The sequence below is a fragment of the Mus musculus genome, chromosome 5, assembly GCF_000001635.26.
Source record: "Mus musculus strain C57BL/6J chromosome 5, GRCm38.p6 C57BL/6J".
NCBI lineage: Eukaryota > Metazoa > Chordata > Mammalia > Rodentia > Muridae > Mus > Mus musculus.
In genome coordinates this window covers 145,756,346-145,778,828 of record NC_000071.6, presented here as the reverse complement: position 1 = coordinate 145,778,828, position 22,483 = coordinate 145,756,346, and the positions used below count along the sequence as shown (strand labels likewise).

The following is a 22,483-nucleotide window of genomic DNA, read 5'->3' as shown; positions in this document are numbered from 1 at the left end:
CCCATAATACAATTATGATGTGTCCAGTCTTGTATAGGTGTTCACAGATGCTGTGAAAGCATGAGTGCAATGGGTGTGCGATATCCAGAAGATAGTACTTCCCAACATTCATTCTATACCCTGTCTCTGACATTTCTTCTTCCCCCCTTTCTGTAATATTTCCTGAGCCTGGGTGGGTCTGAGCACTCCACCACCACTTTTCAGCACTATAACCAATAATGAGTTTCTGTGCTGTGTCTCACTGAAAACTGAAGCTTTCTGAACTAAGCTGAAATCAGCACTAATTTTTGTGTATAAAGATAAATATCAAAAAGGCATTTTGGTACCATGTTGACTTAGCAAAACATCACCACATTCTTCTCTATGATTTCTGCAGCACTAGGACTTTTAACAAATTTTCAGTGCTAGGCATTAATTTCCCCAGATAACTGGCTCTCTAACCAATCAGAAAATGGTTGGTTTCCCCTACCCCATAATACCACTATCACACTAGTGTGTACCCAAACCATAATGCAGTTTTTCAAATGGCATTTATCTTATCTCAACCATATGGAAAATCTTATAAGGAAGGGGTTTTGAAAGAAACTTTAGTGGAATATTCTCATAGTCAAATACCTGCAAGTAGAAATTCAATAAACCTTTCCCAAACTACCTGTGTGTTACTGGATATATGTCAAAGGAAACTTCACATGTGCAGCTCTTATGTTTTTATCCTCTGCAAACTAGTCATTTACTGTGCCTCCAGGTTCAGCAAGGAGAACAAGGGCAGCATTGATCCTTACGTATATCTGCCCTTTGGAATTGGACCCAGGAACTGCATTGGCATGAGGTTTGCTCTCATGAATATGAAACTTGCTGTCACTAAAGTTCTGCAGAACTTTTCCTTCCAGCCTTGTCAGGAAACACAGGTAAGTGAGAAAACTATGGCTATATAGTGTTTTATGGGAGGCTTTTTCCAATTGAAGGTTCTGTATATAAAAATAATAATGAATGTTTGAGGTTTATTTATTTGTTTTCTGATCAAATGAGCTATTTCTTCTTGTGTTACCTAAGGAGCCTTTTATTTTATGTCTGTATAGAATGAAACTTAGCATTATGAAGAGTCAGAGTAGGCTAGTGAGACAAGATTCCATGCATTCCGTTGAAAATTCTAGTCATGTCCTTTGGAGATTGGGTATGTCATGTACCTTTCAGAGGTACAATGGTCATCTCTTCAATGTTTGTTGTTTGTTTCCCTCTCCTTTTAGAGCTCACAGAAGCCCTCTTCTCACTTCTTCTCAACTAGTAGTATGTACATTAGAGTTACAGAAGAGCTTTAAAACTCATACATGGGGTCTGGAATGATCTCATTTGGCAAAATGCCTACTGGTTGTGAATAAATCTCTGTTTCTTGTCCACAGAAGTAAATGAACAAGCTCTGGTAGTACATACCTGCAAGACCTTCACTCAGAAGATAGAGGCTAGAGGATCAGAATTTGAAGAAATTTTTGGTCAGTTAGTGAGTTTGAAGCCAACATGGGCCATGTGTCTCAAAAAGAAACCAGAAACTCAAGATACCTTGCCATTTCTGAAGTCCTAAAACATCTCACTCACAGAGTGGCTTTTAAAGCTCATTTCTGATTTCCCATGTCATGCCCAGCAGAGAATCATTATTCTAAAATAATGACAAGGGATTGGTCTCATTAGCTGGCTCAATAGTTAAGAGCACCTGCTGCTCTTGAAAACAACATGAGTTCAGTTTCCAATACCCACATGGTGGCGCACAACTATTTGTAAGTCCAGTTCTAGTGACTCTCATGGCCCACTATGGCTTCTTGAGAATTCTCACATGGTATATATACAAAGTGCAGAGAAAACACTCATAAATAAACTATAAGTCTTTAAAAAGTTGCTTATTATGGTGAATTTCACCCTTATGGGACATCTTGTTGATTGTGGCTCATTTTTCAGGAACCCTGCTCTAAAAATAGGTAGCTGTCTATTTGCCCTTTTATTTTGCTCTCATACTTCAAGTTCTTCTTCACTCTCTAAGTGAATCTTCCTCTTAGGTTTCTGTCCTTATTTACTCCATGTTCAACTTTTGGGTCCTGCAGGATGAATTATTCCTTCCACAAACTCTAAACAGTTTTTTGAGGATAGTTTTCATATTGACAACCTGGTAAATGTTTGAAAGTATGGTTTACAGTTATAATATTTAGTAAAAACATTAATTTAAAAATTAGTACAATTTATGCAAATATTTAGTTGTACATCTTTTTGTATGCCTCAATCCATATCATGTGTATAGTACTTATAATTATAAAAAAATAAAATAAGACATTTAGTAAAAGTATGTACATTGCATTGTCCTCAATAACTTGTTCTTGTTTCATGTAAAAAGCATGGCTAATATTACAGGACTCGTGTATTTAGAGTGTCTCCACTTTATTGGTTGGAATTTTTTCTGGACAAAGGGACAGAAGTGTTTATTCTTTGATCTTTTCCTAAAGGCAGTTGTATAGCTTTATTTACTTACATCCTCACTTGTGGGGTAGTGAGCTATGCACAGAAAGCCTGGTCTCCAGTTGATTTGAGGTCTTGAACCCCACTGAGACCTGGTGGTGGTAATCTACACCTACATTAGACAGCAGGCATTCCCTCATGTCTCCTGGACCCCTGGATCCTGACAAAGTTACTGCCCCCATATTCCCCACAGGAGAAGCTGTGGCTTTCAGCCATGTAGACAATGTCCCAAGTTTCTGGCCTTCTGGCTAGCCTCCTCCACACAGTTACCTAGCAAAAGCAAGATAACAAGCCCACTATAAGAGGGGCTCTTTGGCCCCTCCTTGCTCTCTATCTCTAAGCTCACTTACTCTCTAAACTTTTACCTCCTCTCTTTTCTCTCTCTCTCTCTCTCTCTCTCTCTCTCTCTCTCTCTCTCTCTCTCTCTCTCTCTCTCTCTCTCTCTGCTTTTACCTTTCTTATTCTCTAGCTCTCTTTTCTCTTTCCCTTCATCCCTCTCTCTAAGTGGCTATGGCCTGTCTCTGTCTATCTCTATAGTTTTAGAGATTTATTTTAGAAAGGTAGGGGAAAGAGAAAAGGTACAAAGAGAGGGAGACCTGCCATGGCCAAGAGCAGAGAAGGGGGAAAATGAGAGAGAGAGAGAGAGAGAGAGAGAGAGAGAGAGAGAGAGAGAGAGAGAGAGAGAGAGAAGAGAAGGGGCCAAACATTCCCCTCTTATAGTGGGGTTGTTATCTTGCTATTGCTAGATAACTGTGGGGAGGAGGCTAGCCAGAAGACCAGAAGCTTGGGACGCTGTCTAAGTGAGTGAAAGCTAGAGCATCTGTTGTGGGGGCTGTGGGGGGTGGTAACTTTGAGAGGTTCCAGGGGTCCAGGAGACATGAGGGAAGGCCTTCTGTCCCATGTAGGGGGAGATTATCATCACTGGCTTTCACTGGGTTTCAAGAACTCAACTCAATTGGAAACCAGGCTGTCTGTGCATAGCCCATTGCCCCACACTCACTTATTTTAGTACTTTATCAGTAAAGCATTTATATTATGCATAGGGATTTAGACAGACAAAACAAGGTTCTTGTTTTTAGACTCCATAGTACACTTGGCAGAGGGAAGATGCCCTTTCAAGCTCCAGTCATCTGAAAATTGACACTTTTCTGTCTCCATGACAACATTACTCCCCTTCCTTTTCCTCTGACTAGAAGATTTGTGTATTCGCAACTTTCCCCATTCATTATGAAGAGTGTGATGCTAAAGTATTATTGAAAACCCTATGGAGTCAGACATTCCCATTCACCACATCCTTGAAAGCCAAGAATAGATGCTAGAAAAGCAACATATGTTTCTTTCAGAAGTCTTTCCAAAAACGGGCTGACTGTTGAGGTGTATACATGATCTTGGAGCTGAGAATTGTTAATAGCATTGACAGGTATACTCACATGGTTATCTTGCAAGTTTAAAAACCAAAAATAACATTTTATGACTTAAAAAACCAATATGACATAAAGACTAAGAATAAGGTTAAAAGTGTGAAACTCATTTCTTTTTTTTATTTATATTTTTATTTGAAACTCATTTCTTTTACTCTAAATCAGCACACAATATTAATATAAACCAGCATGAGTTTGTTTCAGGTCCTGAAAACAGTAGAGTCTCAATCACCATTTTACATAATGTGTGTTTGGATGCATACTCTCACCATCCAAGTGAGACAGCTTGGAGAAAATGGCAGGGAAAACATATGACTTTGAATTCAGCTCTTTTTTCCTTCATAGCATAGTATCTCAAACACTGTATTTTGTTTGTTTTTTTGATTGTTCGTTTGTTTTACTTTACTTTTGGTGATTTTGTTGATTCATTCACTGGATCTCAACATTTTTCTTCCCCTGTTGCAGATACCTCTGAAATTAAGCAGACAAGGAATTCTTCAACCAGAAAAACCCATTGTTCTAAAAGTTGTGCCACGGGATGCAGTTATAACTGGAGCATGACATTCCCTCAAGGAGTTCTTCTGAGTTCTTCAGGAAGGCAGTGTCTAAGAACATCAGACACTTTAGTTTCATCATGAGTAAAATCCAGATGAATAATGGACTTAATAGATTGATTTTGATTCATGGTTAAAGATTCAGTACATCCACTGAGCTTTCTCAGTGTCTGTGCAAGTTAACATATAATACGAAAGAGATGAATAAATCAGTGACAGCAAAGGAAATTTGCCTTCACCGTTTCTCATGGGATCATCTCTATCCACATCTCATTGTCTCTGCTAATTCCTTTTGAGATCTTTAGATAGTAACCACGTGTTTGTAATTTGATCAAGAATTTTTGATGAAAATGAGAGCTATTGTAACAACTCTAGTTGTAGAATTGTTTTTTTTTTAATTAGGTATTTTCCTCGTTTACATTTTCAATGCTATCCCAAAGGTCCCCCATACACACACCCCTAATCCCCTACCCACCCACTCCCCCTTTTTGGCCCTGGCGTTCCCCTGTACGGGGGCATATAAAGTTTGCAAGTCCAATGGGCCTCTCTTTGCAGTGATGGCCGACTAGGCCATCTTTTGTTACATATGCAGCTAGAGTTAAGAGCTCCGGGGTACTGGTTAGTTCATAATGTTGTTCCACCTATAGGGTTGCAGATCCCTTTAGCTCTTTGAGCATGTTCTCTAGCTCCTCCATTGGGGGCCCTGTGATCCATCCAATAGCTGACTGTGAGCATCCACTTTTGTGTTTGCTAGGCCCTGGCATAGTCTCACAAGAGAGAGCTATACCTGGGTCCTTTCAGCAAAATCTTGTTAGTGTATGCAATGGTGTCAGCATTTGGAAGCTGATTATGGGATGGATCCCTGCATATGGCAATCACTAGATGGTCCATCCTTTCGTCACAGCTCCAAATTTTGTTTCTGTAACTCCTTCCATGGGTGTTTTGTTCCCATTTCTAAGAAAGGGTAAAGTGTCCACACTTTGATCTTCGTTCTTCTTGAATTTCATGCGTTTGGCAATTTGAATCTTATATCTTGGGTATACTAAGTTTCTGGGCTAATATCCACTTATCAGTGAGTACATATTGTGCGAGTTCCTTTGTGATTGGGTTACTTCACTCAGGATGATACCCTCCAGGTCCATCCATTTGCCTAGGAATTTCATAAATTCATTCTTTTTAATAGCTGAGTAGTATTCCATTGTGTAAATGTACCAAATTTTCTGTATCCATTCCTCTGTTGAGGGGCATCTGGGTTCTTTCCAGCTTCTGGCTATTATAAACAAGGCTGCTATGAACATAGTGGAGCATGTGTTCTTCTTCCCGGTTGGGACATCTTCTGGATATATGCCCAGGAGAGGTATTGCGGGATCCTCCGGTAGTACTATGTCCAATTTTCTGAGGAACCGCCAGACTGATTTCCAGAGTGGTTGTACAAGCCTGCAATCCCACCAACAATGGAGGAGTGTTCCCCTTTCTCCACATCCTCGCCAGCATCTGCTGTCAACTGAGTTTTTGATCTTAGCCATTCTGACTGGAGTGAAGTGGAATCTCAGTGTTATTTTGTTTTGCATTTCCCTGATGATTAAGGATGTTGAACATTTTTTCAGGTGCTTCTCTGCCATTCGGTATTCCTCAGGTGAAAACTCTTTGTTCAGCTCTGAGCACCATTTTTTAATGGGGTTGTTTGATTTTCTGGAGTCCACCTTCTTGAGTTCTTTATATATATTCGATATTAGTTCCCTATCCGATTTGGGATAGGTAAAGATCCTTTCCAAATCTGTTGGTGGCCTTTTTGTCTTATTGACGGTGTCTTTTGCTTTGCAGAAGCTTTGAAATTTTATGAGTTCCCATTTATTGATTCTTGATTTTACAGCACTAGCCATTGCTGATGTATTCAGGAATTTTTCCCCTGTACCCATATCTTCGAGGCTTTTCCCTACTTTCTCCTCTACAAGTTTCAGTGTCTCTGGTTTTATGTGGAGTTCCTTAATCCACTTAGATTTGACCTTAGTACAAGGAGATAGAAATGGATCAATTCGCATTCTTCTACATGATAACCACCAGTTGTGCCAGCACCAATTGTTGAAAATGCTGTCTTTTTTCCACTGGATGGTTTTAGTTCCCTTGTCAAAGATCAAGTGACCATAGGTGTGTGGATTCATCTCTGGGTCTTCAATTCTGTTCCATTGGTCTACTTGTCTGTTAGTATACCAGTACCATGCAGTTTTGATCACAATTGCTCTGTAGTACAGTTTTAGGTCTGTCATGGTGATTCCACCAGAGGTTCTTTTATCCTTGAGAAGAGTTTTTGCTATCCTCAGTTTTTTGTTATTCCAGATGAATCTGCTGATTGCCCTTTCTAATTAGTTGAAGAATTGAGTTGGAATTTTGATGGGGATTGCATTGAATCTGTAGATTGCTTTTGGCAAGATAGCCATTTTTGAAATGTTGATCCTGCCAATCCATGAGCTTGGGAGATCTTTCCATCTTCTGAGATCTTCTTTAATTTCTTTCTTTAGAGACTTGAAGTTCTTATCATACAGATCTTTCACTTCCTTAGTTAGAGTCACGCCAAGGTATTTTATATTATTTGTGACTATTGAGAAGGGTGTTGTTTCCTTAATTTCTTTCTCAGCCTGTTTATCCTTTGTGTACAGAAAGGCCATTGACTTGTTTGAGTTAATTTTATATCCAGCTACTTCATTGAAGCTGTTTATCAGGCTTAGGAGTTCTCTGGTGGAATTTTTAGGGTCACTTATATATACTATCATATCATCTGCAAAAAGTGATATTTTGACTTCTTCCTTTCCAATTTGTATCCCCTTGATCTCCTTTTGTTGTCTAATTGCTCTGGCTAGGACTTCAAGTACTATGTTGAATAGGTAGGGCGAGAGTGGACAGCCTTGTCTAGTCCCTGATTTTAGTGGGATTGCTTCCAGCTTCTCACCATTTACTTTGATGTTGGCTACTGGTTTGCTGTAGACTGCTTTTATCATGTTTAGGTATGGGCCTTGAATTCCTGATCTTTCCAAGACTTTTATCCTGAATGGGTGTTGGATTTTGTCAAATGCTTTTTCCACATCTAACGAGGTGATCATGAGTTTTTGTCTTTGAGTTTGTTTATATAAGGATTACATTGATGGATTTCCGTATATTGAACCATCCCTGCATCCCTTGGATTAAAACTACTTGGTCAGGATGGATGATTGTTTTGATGTGTTCTTGGATTCGGTTAGCAAGAACTTTATTGAGGATTTTTGCATCGATATTCATAAGGGAAATTGCTTTGAAGTTCTCTATCTTTGTTGGATCTTTTTGTGGTTTAGGTATCAGAGTAATTGTGGCTTCATAGAATGAGTTGGGTAGAGTACCTTCCGTTTCTATTTTGTGGAATAGTTTGTGAAGAACTGGAATTAGGTCTTCTTTGAAAGTCTGATAGAACTCTGCACTAAACCCGTCGGGTCCTGGGCTTTTTTTGGCTGGGAGACTATTAATGACTGCTTCTATTTCTTTAGGGGATATAGGACTGTTGAGATCATTAACCTGATCTTGATTTAGCTTTGGTACCTGGTATCTGTCTAGAAACTTGTCCTTTTCATCCAGGTTTTCCAGTTTTGTTGAGTATAGCCTTTTGTAGAAGGATCTGATGGTGTTTTGTATTTCTTCAGGATCTGTTGTTATGTCTCCCTTTTCATTTCTGATTTTGTTAATTAGGATGCTTTCCCTGTGCCCCCTAGTGAGTCAGGCTAAGGGTTTAACTATCTTGTTGATTTTCTCAAAGAACCAGTTCCTTCATTGGTTGATTCTTTGAACAGTTCTTCTTGTTTCCACTTGGTTGATTTCACCCCTGAGTTTGATTATTTCCTGCTTTCTACTCCTCTTGGGTGAATTTGCTTCCTTTTTTTCTAGACCTTTTAGGTGTGTAGTCAAGCTGCTAATGTGTGCTCTCTCTAGTTTCCTTTTGGAGGCACTCAGAGCTATGAGTTTTCCTCTTAGGAATGCTTTCATTTTGTGCCATAGTTTTGGGTATGTTGTGGCTTCATTTTCATTAAACTCCAAAAAGTCCTTAATTTCTTTCTTTATTCCTTCCTTGACCAAGGTATCATTGAGAAGAGTGTTGTTCAGTTTCCACGTGAATGTTGGCTTTCTATTATTTATTTTGTTATTGAAGATCAGCCTTAGTCCATGGTGATCTGATAGGATGCATGGGACAATTTCAATATTTTTGTATATGTTGAGGCTTGTTTTGTGACCAATTATGCGGTCAATTTTAGAGAAGGTACCATGAGGTGCTGAGAAGAAGGTATATCCTTTTGTTTTAGGATAAAATGTTCTGTAGATATCTGTTAAGTCCATTTGTTTCATCACTTCTGTTAGTTTCACTGTGTCCCTGTTTAGTTTCTGTTTCCATGATCTGTCCGTTGGTGAAAGTGGTGTGTTGAAGTCTCCCACTATTATTGTGTGAGGTGCAATGTGTGCTTTGAGCTTTACTAAAGTTTCTTTAATGAATGTGGCTGCCCTTGTATTTGGAGCATAGATATTCAGAATTGAGAGTTGCTCTTGGAGTATTTTACCTTTGATGAGTATGAAGTGCCCCTCCTTGTCTTTTTCGATGACTTTGGGTTGGAAGTCAATCTTATCAGATATTAGGATGGCTACTCCAGCTTGTTCCTTCATACCATTTGCTTGGAAAGTTGTTTTCCATCCTTTCATTCTGAGGTAGTGTCTATCTTTTTCTCTGAGATAAGTTTCCTGTAAGCCGCAAAATGTTGGGTCTTGTTTGTGTAGCCAGTTTGTTAGTCTACGTCTTTTTATTGGGGTGTTGAGACCAGTGATATTAAGAGATATTAAGGAAAAGTAATTGTTGCTTCCTGTTATTTTTGTTGTTAAAGTTGGCATTCTGTTCTTGTGGCTTTCTTCTTTTAGTTTTGTTGAGGGATTATCTGCTTGTTTTTTCTAGGGTGTGGTTCCCGTCCTTGAATTGTTTTTTTTTTTTTTTCTGTTATTATTCTTTGAAGGGCTGGATTCGTGGAGAGATAATGGGTGAATTTAGTTTTGTCATGGAATACTTTGGTTTCTCCATCTATGGTAATTGAGAGTTTGGCTGGGTATAGTAGCCTGGGCTGGAATTTGTGTTCTTTTAGTGTCTGTATAACATCTGTCCAGGCTCTTCTGGCTTTCATCTCTGGTGAAAAATCTGGTGTAATTCTGATAGGCTTGCCTTTATATGTTACTTGACCTTTTTCCCTTACTGCTTTTAGTATTCTATCTTTATTTAGTGCATTTGATGTTCTGATTATTATGTGTCGGGAGGAATTTCTTTTTTTGGTCCAGTCTATTTGGAGTTCTGTAGGCTTCTTGTATGTTCATGGGCATCACTTTCTTTAGATTTGGGAAGTTTTCTTCAATAATTTTGTTGAAGATGTTTGCTGGTCCTTTGAGTTGAAAATCTTCATTCTCATCCACTCCTATCATCCGTAGGTTTGGTCTTCTCATTGTGTCCTGGATTTCCTGGATGTTTTGAGTTAGGATCTTTTTGCATTTTCCATTCTCTTTGATTGTTGTGCCGATGTTCTCTATGCACATATCTTCTGCACCTGAGATTCTCTCTTCCATCTCTTGTATTCTGTTGCTAATGCTGGCATGTATGGTTCCAGATTCCTTTCCTAGGGTTTCTATCTCCAGCGTTGCCTCACTTTGGGTTTTCTTTATTGTGTCTACTTCCCTTTTTAGGTCTAGTATGGTTTTGTTCATTTCCATCACCTGTTTGGATGTGTTTTCCTGTTTTTCCATAAGGACTTCTACCTGTTTGGTTGTGTTTTCCTGTTTTTCTTTAAGGACTTGTAACTCTTTAGCAGTGTTCTCCTGTATTTCTTTAATTGAGTTATTAAATTCCTTCTTTATGTCCTCTACCATCATCATGAGATAAGCTTTTGAATCCAGGTCTACCTTTTCAGATGTGTTAGGGTGCCCTGGACTGGGCAACGTGGGTGTTCTGGGTTCTGATGATGGTGAGTGGTCCTGGTTTCTGTTAGTAGGATTCTTACATTTACTTTTCGTCATCTGGCAATCTCTGGAGTTAGTTGTTATAGTTGTCTTTGTTTAGAGATTGTTCCTCTGGTGATTTTGTTACCCTCTAGCAGCAGACGTGGGAGACTTGCTCTCTCCTCTGAGTTTCAGTGGTCAGAGCAGTGTCTGCAGGCAAGCTCTCCTCTTTCAGGGAAGGTGCACAGTTATCTGGTGTTAGGACCTCCTCCTGGCTGAAGATGAAGGCCCAAAACAGGATCTTTCCCACAAGCTGTGTTGCTTTGGCCAGGAAGGTTGGAGGCTGTCTGGAGCCGAAGATGGAGCTGCCTCAGAAGCTCTCTGGCTCTCGCCTGTCCCAGAAACTGCTGGCTTCTGTATTCTTCACCCTCACCCGTGCAGCCTGCCCTCCACAGAGTCCCGGAGCCAAGGTGGCTCCCGCCGGGGCCTGAGGCAGAAAACTCTTGGGCCGGGCGGACCCCTGTGCTCTCACCAGGAAGGTGGCCGGTTGTCTGGAGCCGAAGATGGCGCCACCTCAGAAGCTCTCTGGCTCTTGCCTGTCCCAGAAACTGCTGGCCTCTGTATTCCACACCCTCTCCTTTGCAGCCTGCCCTCTGTGGAGTTCCGGAACCAAGGCGGCTCCCGCTGGAGCCTGAGGCAGAAACCTCTCTAGAATTATTATCAGATGCTTTAGTTGCCATATTTTATAATAAATGCTTCACAGAAAATGTAAATAAACACTTAGTTAAAAATCTTCATTTCAAGTCTTTTAATATTTGTTGAGAACTTCATAGAATACATTTTGATCACAATAATGCCTTTCCACAAAATCTTCCTAGATTCTATCTTATCTACTTTCCCACACACTTTACAATCTCTCTCACTATTTCAGACCAAAGCAAAGCAAAATAAAGCAAAGCAAAACAAAGCAAAGCAAAGCAAAACAAAACAAAACAAAACAAATTTGTGAAGTCCAGTTTGTATTGGAGGGCTATTCCTGGGTGTGAGGCCTACCCTAGAGTGAAGTTCCACCCAGTGTCACCCCATTGAAAAAAACTGATCTGTCCTCTGTCAGGAGCTCTCAGCTGACCATATCTCCTTTGCTAGAGGTACGAACTTGAACTCCTCTCAGCTAGAATTTTCTTTAGTTTGAGCTTGTGCAGAATGTGTCAATTTTGTCATAGCCTCTATGAGTTCATATGTGTGCCTGACATGTTTTGTCTGGAAGTGCTGTTTCCTTAAAGTCATCCACTACCTCTGTCTCTTACACTCTTTCTTCTTTCCATTTTTTTGTAAATCCCTGAGCTTTGAGGCAAGATGTATGATTTAGTCATCCTACATAGTTAGAGTTGTGCATTCCGATGTTTCTTTATGTTGAAAAGTTGTATGTTTCCTTGCTTACTACTGACTAGGGGGAGGCTAGGTATGGCAACATCAGGGGCGTCTGGTCTTCTCTGTGACTCGGAAGCAGGCAACTAGATGGAAGATGGTTTACATCTCGAATGGCCAGGTGTTGGACAGCAGGAATCATTCCCCATGGAGAGTGTCTTTCCTAACAGACTTCTTCTGGGGGAATAGCAGAATTTGTGGTTTTCTTTTTCAAAACTCTGCTTCAGCAAGATGTGAAGAAAAGAAGAGGCTACAAGAGCTCCTCTGATTCCAGATACGATGATGGAAGCAGGCCACCAGGAAACCCTCCAAGAAGAATGGATAGGGTCAGTCACCTTCGTGGCCCCAGCCCTCCTCCAATGGCTGGTGGATGAGAAAGGTAAATGTCTGCTCTGAGAAGCAGACAACTAGAAATACACACGTGTAGAAGGAAGCCATCAAGTGGTGAAGAGTGGCTCATGCAGGAGAAGTTGGTGTATGTCCAAAGAAGGATTGCTCTGTGTCCTCACAGATGAATGAGGTCATGCTGGTAATTCCCTCTGCACATACTGGCCTGACTGATACGCAGTTCTATACATGTATGTTTGTCTCCTTATCTTTTTTGTATAGTTTACTAAAGTATTGGTATAGTTTTAAGACAGAAATATTTCTAGCTTGCAAAACTTGATTGTTCATCTTTATATGATCATACCCAAAATCTTTGATCTGGAAGAAATAAAGGCCATGTATTTAGTCCTGGGAAAAAAAATAAGTGGAAAGTGCCTGGGAAGAAAAATAAAAACATTTGTTCCGATATTTTCAGATTTGACTTTAAGTGTGTCTATTGCTGATTTCTCAGCAGCTTCAAAATCAAGCTCAGCATCTCAAAGGACTTTAGTTAGCACATTTTAAAGGGGTTTTAGACTTTTGCTTTATTTTATGTGTGTAGGTGATTTTTGTGTATGTGTGTATGTGTACCACATGAGTACACTGCTCACAGAAGCCAAAAGAGGGCATCATGTCTCCTGTACCTAGAGTCAGAGCAGTTGAGAACGGCCCTTTGGTTGCTAGGACTCAAATATGAATGGATCCCGTGGAAGACTTACCCATTGTGCAGTTTCTCAAGCTCCTTACAAAGTGAAATAATTATCACCTGTGGCCTGGAAGATGTTCAATTAGTGAAGTTTCTATTATGCAAGCCTGAGGATATAAGTTCAGACACAAATCATTTATAAAGCTAGACAGAGTGTAACCCATCTATAATTCCAGCAGTATGTAGACTGAGACAGTGCATGCCTCTTGCTCATTGGCTAAAAAGCCTAGCCAAATGGATCACCTCCAGGTTTAGTGAGATATCCCATCTAAAGTCATGGTCGAAAGTGATTTAGAAATGTCTATAATGTAGCTCTATGACCTACACACACACACACACACACACACACACACACACACACACAAACACACATTTTTACAGAGAGAGAGACAGAGAGACAGAGAGAGAGAGAGAGTGTTTGGCTTATGATTTAGACAATAAGGCTCACACCCTGGCTTCTTTTATAACTATAAATATATAGGGGGAATCATGACACAGAGCTGAGTCAATCCACGCACCTCTATCAAGGCCCATTCTAGGATCTCTCGGGGTACAGCTGGTACACAGCATATCCAGCACTATCATTGAACAATTCAGAGATCTGACTGATAACTGCATATCTTTTACATCACTCAGAATGTGTGCATGTTGCTTAGTTGGTATTTCCTGGTCCTAGATAACAGACACACACCAGGCCCAGCCCTGTGTTACAGAAACCTCCTGTTGCCATGAGAAAATGTATTGCCCATGTCTCCTTTTGTTGCCGTTTATGATAACTTCTAAATGGTTCTGGGAAAAAACCAGTGCTTTTACTCCTGTTACAAGTTATCAAGTGCTACTCAGACAGCTCAGGGAGCAAAGTCACCTGCCTCTGAAACTACTAACCTGATTTGGACCCTTAAAACTCATGCAGCCGAAAGAGAGAACAAATTCCTTCAGATTATCATTTGACCTTAACACATATGCTGCAGCACACATGCCCCCATGTAGGAACTAAAAAGGGGCCTGAAGAAGAGGGGGAGGGAGGACCCATGTCCCACCAGAGTTCCACCTATGCTCTGGACAGGAGGATGCAGGAAGGCCAACAGATGCATTCACTCAGCCCTGGGTGGGCATCCAAACCTCTGACTCGCTCAACAGGGTGTGGAAAAGGGATAGCCCCGACATGGGAGACCCAGCACCACACCCTGTAGCCCTGGGGTTATGGGAGATAGGGATGAGGGAAGAGAGGTTCTCACACCTCAAGAGTGAGCACAGCCCTTATGAACAGAGACTGTCTATGGTTTTAGAGCTTTATTATAGAAAGGCAGAGAGAAAGAGAGAAGGGAGGAGAGAGAGGAGGGAAAGGCTAGAGAGAAAGAGAGTAAGAGCAAGAGGGAGAGAGGAGAGGAGAGGAGAGGAGAGGAGAGGAGAAGAGAGGAGAGGAGAAAAAGAGAGGAGTGAGAGAAGTGTGAGGTAAGAGAACAAAGGAAGGAGAGAGTGATGTTGGGCCAAGGATCCCCTCTTATGGTCTTTAGTGTAGCTAGGTAACTGGGGAAGAGTGTAGCCTGAAGGGCAGAAGCTTGGGGCATTTCATACATGACTGCTAGGCATGCTTCTCTTGTGGTGGCTGAGAGGGGTGGTAACTTAGACAGGAGCCAGAGTTCCAGGAGACATGAGAGAACTTCTTTTGTCCCATGTGGGTAAATTATGACCACTAGGTCCCAGGGTTCAAAATCTCAGCTCTACTGGAGACCAGACTGTCTGTGCATAGCCCAATGCCCCACACCCCCATACATATACACACACATATACATATATACTTACATAAATGCATACATACATACATACACATACATACATACATACATACATACATACATACATACATACGTACATACAAAAATGTAAAATAAAATCACTGGAATTTGAAAGATGGCTCGTGGTGTGCATGTTTGCTATGGAAGTGTAAGGACCTGAAATCTGATTCCTCTTAAATCCCAGATGTGTAACACATGCACATACACACTCACACATACACACATACACAATGCACACACACACACAAACACACACACCATCATGTAAATGCAGATCTGTAATCTCAGTCTTCTCACAGCAAAATGGAAGGTAGCAACTGAAGAGTCCCTAAATTCATGGGCTAGAGTGTTTGATGTATGCAGCAGTGGCAACAAAGAAACCCTGTGTAAAATTAGGAAAAAAAGGAAGGACCAACCCCAAAGTTGTCCTCTAACCTTCACACACACACACACACAAACACTCATATACAATCTTACAAGCATATACTCACATGCCCACTTACAAACACCTTAACACAGACATGTACACACACCAAACTTTTCAATTCCTCTGTCTCTCTCTCTCTGTATGTGTGTGTTTGTGTGTGTGTGTGTGTGTGTGTGTGTGTGTGTGTGTGCGTTGTGTCAAACACATACACAGATGTGGGGAGCGGGTCTGGCATTAGTCCCAAGATGGTGTCCAGGACTGCAGCCAAGTCTTATGACTTGCACCTGACTTCCTCATACACCCGAAAATAAGCCACATCCATTGTGAGAGCTGAGTAGGCACACCATGATGAAAGATCAGGCCATTTGACGAAAGCCAATGAACTGAGATTACTTGGACTGGCCTGGTGGTGTGTGGTTGAGGGGATATATAAGGGATTGTGGTCATACACAGAGAGAGAGATTCCTGCTTGCATGTTGAAATGTTCCTGAATAAACTGCTTTGAGAAGAAAGCTGTGTTGTCTCTCTTTTCTGCTGTTCAGAGACAGAAGCAATAAGTGGTGGCCCTTATGGGGACCCTTCTCTTCGTTCAGAACTCATCGCAGTCAGGGCAGCTAGCTGGTAAGTTCCCAGGATCATCAACAGCCACTGTGGGTCCCGGAGAGGTTGATCAGAGCAGTCCAAAATGAGAGGAGTGGGGATGGCATGGATGTTCCTGGTGTTGAGGATACTTCCCATGGTGATGACTGAAGATCCACATTGGGGAATCTTATCTGTGTTCCCAAACCCATGTCATTGACGCATTCGGCACGAGTGTTCCCTCGATTTTTCACATCTAATGCTTTGCTGCAGTTACCCTTTTTACCATGAGATGGGGAAATAGCGACTGTGCAGGAACCGATGCAGCTTTAGTTGAGGGAGTTGCTGTGCTTTCAAATGATTCAAAATATTTCTCAGAATAGTGGCTGCGTTCAAATGTATAATCAAACAGCAGCATGGCTTGACATGCCAATTAATAGTTTTACTAAAGCTAATGCCACATGGATTCAAGGGGTGTGGCCTGTCATTTTTTCCAAAGACAATGATACCATACCTCCCCAACCTAGATGGGCTCCCTTTTGCAAGGGTAGCTCTGATTCCCTTCTGCCATGGACTGGGTGTCAGTCTAGAAAGGCAGCTTGGGCTGTAAAGAAATATTTTACCTTTTCTCCTTATATTGGCACAGTCCATAATGGCTCATTTTCAGGATATAATTGGACCTATCAAAATCCAGCTCAAGTAGGAGCTAGTAATCCTTTTAATGTGTGTTTGTTGTATGGTGTGAATGGTAGTTGCACAGATCTTTCTCCTCTGAGTATGCTAGTGGGAGGGGCATGGGGTGATGCAAGTTTTTATTGGAATGAGTCTAGTGGGTTTGAAACCTCTGTATCTCAACTTGCTGGAGGGCGTAATGCTTCCTTTAAGGCTACACCTGTTTGTTTGTGGTCTCATTTTGTGTTTATTGTTTATAATGGTAGTTATGAGAATAATGTTGTTAATTGTAGTAGTGATATTTGTTATTATAGTATATGCTGGAATGTATCTGAATATCATTTAGCTGTTGTGACTAGGATGCCTCACTCTGTACCTTGGCCTGTTCAAGCTCCTTCTGCTATGTCTTTGTTTAGACCTAAGAGGGATTTTTGGCATTACTGCGGCCATTGTCACTGCTCCACCACAGCCATGGCTTCGGCCATATCCTTTACCTCTGTGGTACAAACAGCAGCAGCTGTGAATAATTTATCTGTGGGTGTTGCAGAAGCTTTGAATGTTCAGGGAAATATTATTAGCCAGCTGAAAGCAGGAATTTTGTTGCGGAATCAAAGGGTTGATTTAGTCCAGGAACAAGTGGATGTTTTGATGGAGTTAGCACAATTGGGTTGTGAGTGGAAATATCCGGGACTGTGTGTCACATCTATACCATTTGTGAATGCCAGTCGTGCTGCTCATTTATCCCACACTATATCCCAGTACCTTACAGGAAATTGGTCTCAGCATTTTGATGGATTAGTTCGGGAATTGAGACAATCCATAGTCCATATTAACTCAACCCATGTGGACACATACATGGTTGAAGGACTGGCCAGCTGGATCTATAGCTGTCTCCTGCTTGAAAGAGTATGCCAGAATTGGTGGACTTACCCTGTGTCTGATATTAATCAGCATCCTGGTCTTTTGGTGCATTTGCCGTATAAAGTTTCATCAGCTCAGAACCCAAGCCTTGATGATACAGGCTTTTGCAGCTCTGGAGACAGGACAGTCTCCTCAAGTGTGGCTTGGCATGCTAGAAAAGTAGTCAATGATGGGTAAGACTCCAACACAAGACAGGGATCAAACCAAAGCTGTTTGTCTCCTAATGACTGGTAAGAGGCATTGTCTCAGGGGGAAACCTAAGGCAGGCATTCTCTCTGTCAAAATAGAAAAAAGGGGGAGAAGTGGGGAGCGGGTGTGTTGGTAGTCTCAAGATGGCACTGGGGACTGCAGCCAAGTCTTATGCTTGCACCTGACTTCTTCATACACCCGAAAATAAGCCACATCCATCGTGAGAGCTGTGCAGGCACACCATGATGCAAGATCAGGCCATTTGACGAAGGCCAATGAACTGAGATTACTCAGACTGGGCTGATGGGGCGTTGACGAGGGGATATATAAGGGATTGTGGTCAAAGACAGAGACAGAGATTCCTGCTTGCATGTTGAAAGGTTCCTGAATAAACTGCTTTGAGAAGAATGCTGTGTCGTCGCTCTTTTCTGCTGGTCAGAGACAGAAGCGACACACACACAGACACACAGACACACACACACACACACACACACACACACACACACCATTGTGGGTGATAAGAAAGTGTTTTTGTTGATGCTTCTCTATTTCCCTCTTACACCATCCTCTTACCTTATTGGGCAAAGCCCTATCGTTCTCCCGCAGGTTCTTCTAGCTATCATGGTGAGCGAGCAGGGAATACAGGCCAAAGGAAAGTGTGCTGCTGGTGGGTTTGTAGGAAGCAAAAATAAACATAATTGACTGAGTTGTAATCTCCATGTTGCACATGCTGGAAGTAAGGAAACATTTCAAGTAAGTCATGTAAGGACAGACCTTCACAGAAGAGATAAGGAGAATATCATATGTCATGTCAGGATTGGACCCTCACAGAGCAGATGAGAAGAATATCATAATTATTTTAAGATGGACCATAAGAGAGGAAATGAGAAAAACATAAGTCATGTCAAGATGAACCATCGCAAAACAGATAAGATCATCATAAGTCATGTCAGGATGGATCATCACAGAGGAGATGAGAAAACCAAGAGTAATGTTAGGATGGACCATTACAGTGGATTTGAGAAAATCATAAGATATGTCAGGATGGACTCTCAGAGAGGAGATGAGGAGAAAATCATGACTCATCTCAGGATAGACTATCACACAGGAGATGAGAAAATCTTAAGTCATGTTAAGATGGACCATCACAGAGGAGATGAGAAGAAAACCATAAGTCATGTTAAAATGAACCATCACTGAGTAGATGAGGAGAATATCATAAGTCTTGTCAGAATGTACACTCACAGAGGAGTTAAGAGAAAATCAAATTTTTTGTTTACAAATTTTATTTTCAATTATGTTTATTTCAGAGTGTGTGTCTGTGTTGAGGGGTGGTATGTGGAAGAGGCCACTCATGGAGACCAGAAAATGGTATCTACTGTCTAAATAAAAAGTTACAGAAGGCTGTGCGCTATCAGAGTTAGGAGCTGGGTGATAAGTTATTTCTCTGCCAGGCAAATAAACCAATTCAAGATATATACATATGAATGAAATTTGCAGGTTAATGTAAAGATGCTCCCAGGCTGTCTCCAAAAGAAGGAGAACATAGAATTTGCAAAGTGAAGAGAAACAGAGTTGAGGGGAAGAGTAGAGAAAAAGCCCATGCAGACAGAGGAAGAAAGCAAGTGGGGGGATAAAACTGACTGGAATAATAGAGGGAACTTCTGGGGAAGGCGACCCATCCCCGGTGCTACAAAATTCAAGGTTAGGGACAGGTAAGCCAGGAAGAAAATGAGGGAAGCTAGAAAAATCTGAAGGCCTGGTCAGCTTTGGTATATAAAATGCACAACTTATTCCCTTGCCTTAAGATCTGAAACCAAACATCCAAGGCTTTTCTTGGTAACAAATGAGTAATGTCTGATAAGCTATTTCTTTGCAAGCCAAGTGAGCCAGTACAAGCCAGATTACAGTATACATGGGTAGATTTATTGCTATGAGGAGGAGAAAGAGGGGAGGGTGAAGAGAAGGAGAGAAAGGGAGAAAGAGTACACATGTAGAGAGAGGGAAAGAAGGAGAGAGAGAAGGATAAAGAGAAGGATGCACAAGAAGACCAAAATACCTGATCATGTAGGGGAGAGCCTCTGGGAGAAGGGGTGGAAAGATCAGAATTGTGAGTAGGGTATGCTAGATAGCAACTGAGAGATGCTGGGAGAAACTAGAGGCCATGTCTGCTTTGATATGTAATATATGCACCTCAGTACCCTGTCCCAGAATCTAAAACCAAACACTGGACACTGAACTCCAGTCTGCTGCTAAAAGTTAAGATGTTTTGTTAATTCTATTTATTCACATGTCTGTGTTTGTACAGGAGTCCTTAGAGGTCAGAAGATGGCACTGGATCCCACAGTGATAGAGTTAAGGCATTTGCACTTCTTCTGCCATGCATGCTGTGATTCTTTGATTTGTAGATTTTTTCTCAATTAGTGCAATTCCTTGCTCTTACACTGAATATGGCCTATAAACCCACAATCAGTGGGTATCTTTAAAATCAATATCTAATTTAGCAAATTGTTAGCAATCAGACTCCTGCAAAGCCATCCCTATGGGCCCAGTGACAACAGGATGAGGCATCACTAGCTGCTGAGGAGAGACCCATTCCCACAGTTGCTTCCTGTCCCATACCCTCATCCTGTGAATATGCTATGCCCCTGATAAAACTCATCTTCCACACTCCTTTCTTTTTCTTCCACATTCATCCAGAGGTCCCCTCTCTATCCCCTCTTCTGACTTCCCTGAATGAACCTTCGTAGTGATACCTGTTGCACTGTGTGACCTTATGAATCAAGCCATTTAGATCCAATGTTTGGTGCTGAGACTCAAATAGTATATTCCAGAGTTTGTGTGACTTCCTGCGGGTTGAGGTTCCATGCTAGGACCCTATCGTCAATCCACATGATACATGCTTACTTTCTGACATCTGATCCATACATTTCTGCATCTAACACCAACTGATGGTGAGTATCCCATTCCTGGTCGGTGAACACACTTTCCTAGACCTCATGGAGTAACCACTGAATGTCCAGAACTCTAGTGGCTCTGGGAGTTGACGTACTACTAGATACAGTCTTTAGGCTATGGCCAGCCCTTTTTATTGACCCTCACTATGGAAATCAGTAGTTGTGTCATCCTTCTACTGTCACGGCTCCTGTTTTCTAGTAAATCCTAGTACTGAGTGAACCATGTTTCCTTGGACACATTGCTTTCAGCCTGGTAGAGCACCATGACAATGTGGCTGGCCAGTTTGTTTCTACTTGTTCTAGTTCTACCTGTGCTCTTAGGATGCCTTGGGCTCAGACATGTGACTCTTCTCCTCACCCATGGGAAGTGCATCTATACTGGAATGCCTCTTGGAGAAACTCAGACCTAGCACCTGATTTAAAGTCTTCTAAGCATATTTCAGCTGGACTTGGCCATAATATCTCTCAGATAATGTGTCTAAATGGCCACCTAATGCTACTTTCAATTCCATTATATGAGATCTTTACAATCATTACCAGAAACTCAGTAAATGGAAGAAGGTTCCCTTGTAAAGCAAAACCAAGATCATTTTCAATGAAACTCTATTTTGTATGAGACAAGGAGCTGAACTCCAATTCCAGGAAGAAAATCACAAATCCATCTGAGCAAATATTCTATGACAACTCTCCCACCCCCACTTAGCAACAGCTAGTCAAGCTACAACAGCCAGATCAAGGTACATAGAGATAACCTAAGACATCCTGCAGAGAACAGTTAACCTGATCATCCTGTCTGTGAGGACAAGTTCAGCTCCTGCAGATTAAGCCAGAAATGAAGTTTGAAAAATACTAACTTGCTGACCCATACTGAAATTCCCCAGCATGCTGTAATCATAATAAATACCCTGCACCTCTAAACTCCAGCCTTCACTCTGGCCTGCTGTGACAGGGATCATGGGAAACCTTGCAAGCAAGCTCGTAATGGAGACTCCATACATAATTGCATTGGAATTGATCTTTGGGTCCCTCCAATTAGGGTTTAACAAGCTAAGTTCACCTTTTAAATCTTATCTTTGCTCTAAACCTTTTATCTGTTCTTCCTGTTCCTCCTCTCAAGTTTTTCTAGCTATGAAATTTCACCCAAATGAAAGACAGGAATCCTATATTTCTAAATCTTCGACTTTGGTTAAAGAATTTTGTCATTACACTTTTTTTTTACTCAATTGTATATTCTAATCTTCCATAATAGTTAGATAGATAGTTAGACAGACAGACTGACAGACAGACAGACAGACAGACAGACAGACAGACAGACAGACAGATCAGCAATGGAACTATAATACCCCAGCTGGCATTATAGTTAGAGAAATAAGTTATAACTTATTTCCTTGTCAGATATCACACATATCACTGGAGACATCCATTATGGTTAACATTTATTAGGAGCAGTCTTATATCCATGTGCTCACAGAAAACCCCTTGGAGATAATAGCTGTGGGGAATTGCAGGCTGGTCCCCAGTGGAGATGAGGTCTGAACCCGGATTCACCTACATGACATGGTAGGTTTTCTCTCATGCTGCTGGAACTCTGGCCCCTGCCTAAGGTACCACCTCCCACAGCCCCCACAAGAGAAGCATGGTCAGTAGTCACATAGACAATGGCCAAAGATTCTGACCTTCAGACTAAACTCCTCCCCAGAATCTAGGGACAGTAAAGTCCATCAAAAGGTTGTTTGGCCCCCACCTTGCTCTCTTCTCTTACTCCTTTGTTTCTTTACCTCTCATTCCTCTCACTTCTCCCACCCCTTTCCTTTCTCTTTGTCTTCTTTCTTCTCTCTCCGCTCTCCTCTCCCCACTCTCTCTTTCTACCTTCCTCTTTCTCCCTGCATTTCTATAATAAAGCTCTTAAACCATAGTCTCTGCTCCATCAAGATATGCTGTACCACCTTCACAGGTTTTGGGAATCTCTTCCCCCAT

At 41.4% G+C, this 22,483-nt stretch overlaps 1 protein-coding gene and 1 pseudogene across 2 annotated transcripts in view; both read left to right on the top strand.

Annotated features, from left to right (window-relative positions):
* The window catches only part of Cyp3a44 (cytochrome P450, family 3, subfamily a, polypeptide 44), a 31,909-nt gene extending 27,063 nt beyond the window's left edge, over nt 1–4,846 (top strand). The window contains exons 12-14 of one of the 2 annotated variants that reach the window (XR_868675.1): nt 746–908; nt 1,401–1,490; nt 4,389–4,448. Coding sequence is in view for 1 of the 2 variants with exons in the window: in NM_177380.3 (NP_796354.1) it covers nt 746–908; nt 4,389–4,484 (259 nt within the window). In the remaining variant the exon portion in view is untranslated. Of the gene's footprint in view, nt 1–745; nt 909–1,400; nt 1,491–4,388 lie in introns of both variants that reach the window. The other variant, NM_177380.3, reaches the window with a different exon arrangement.
* Selenok-ps2 (selenoprotein K, pseudogene 2) lies at nt 11,915–12,629 on the top strand (annotated as a pseudogene).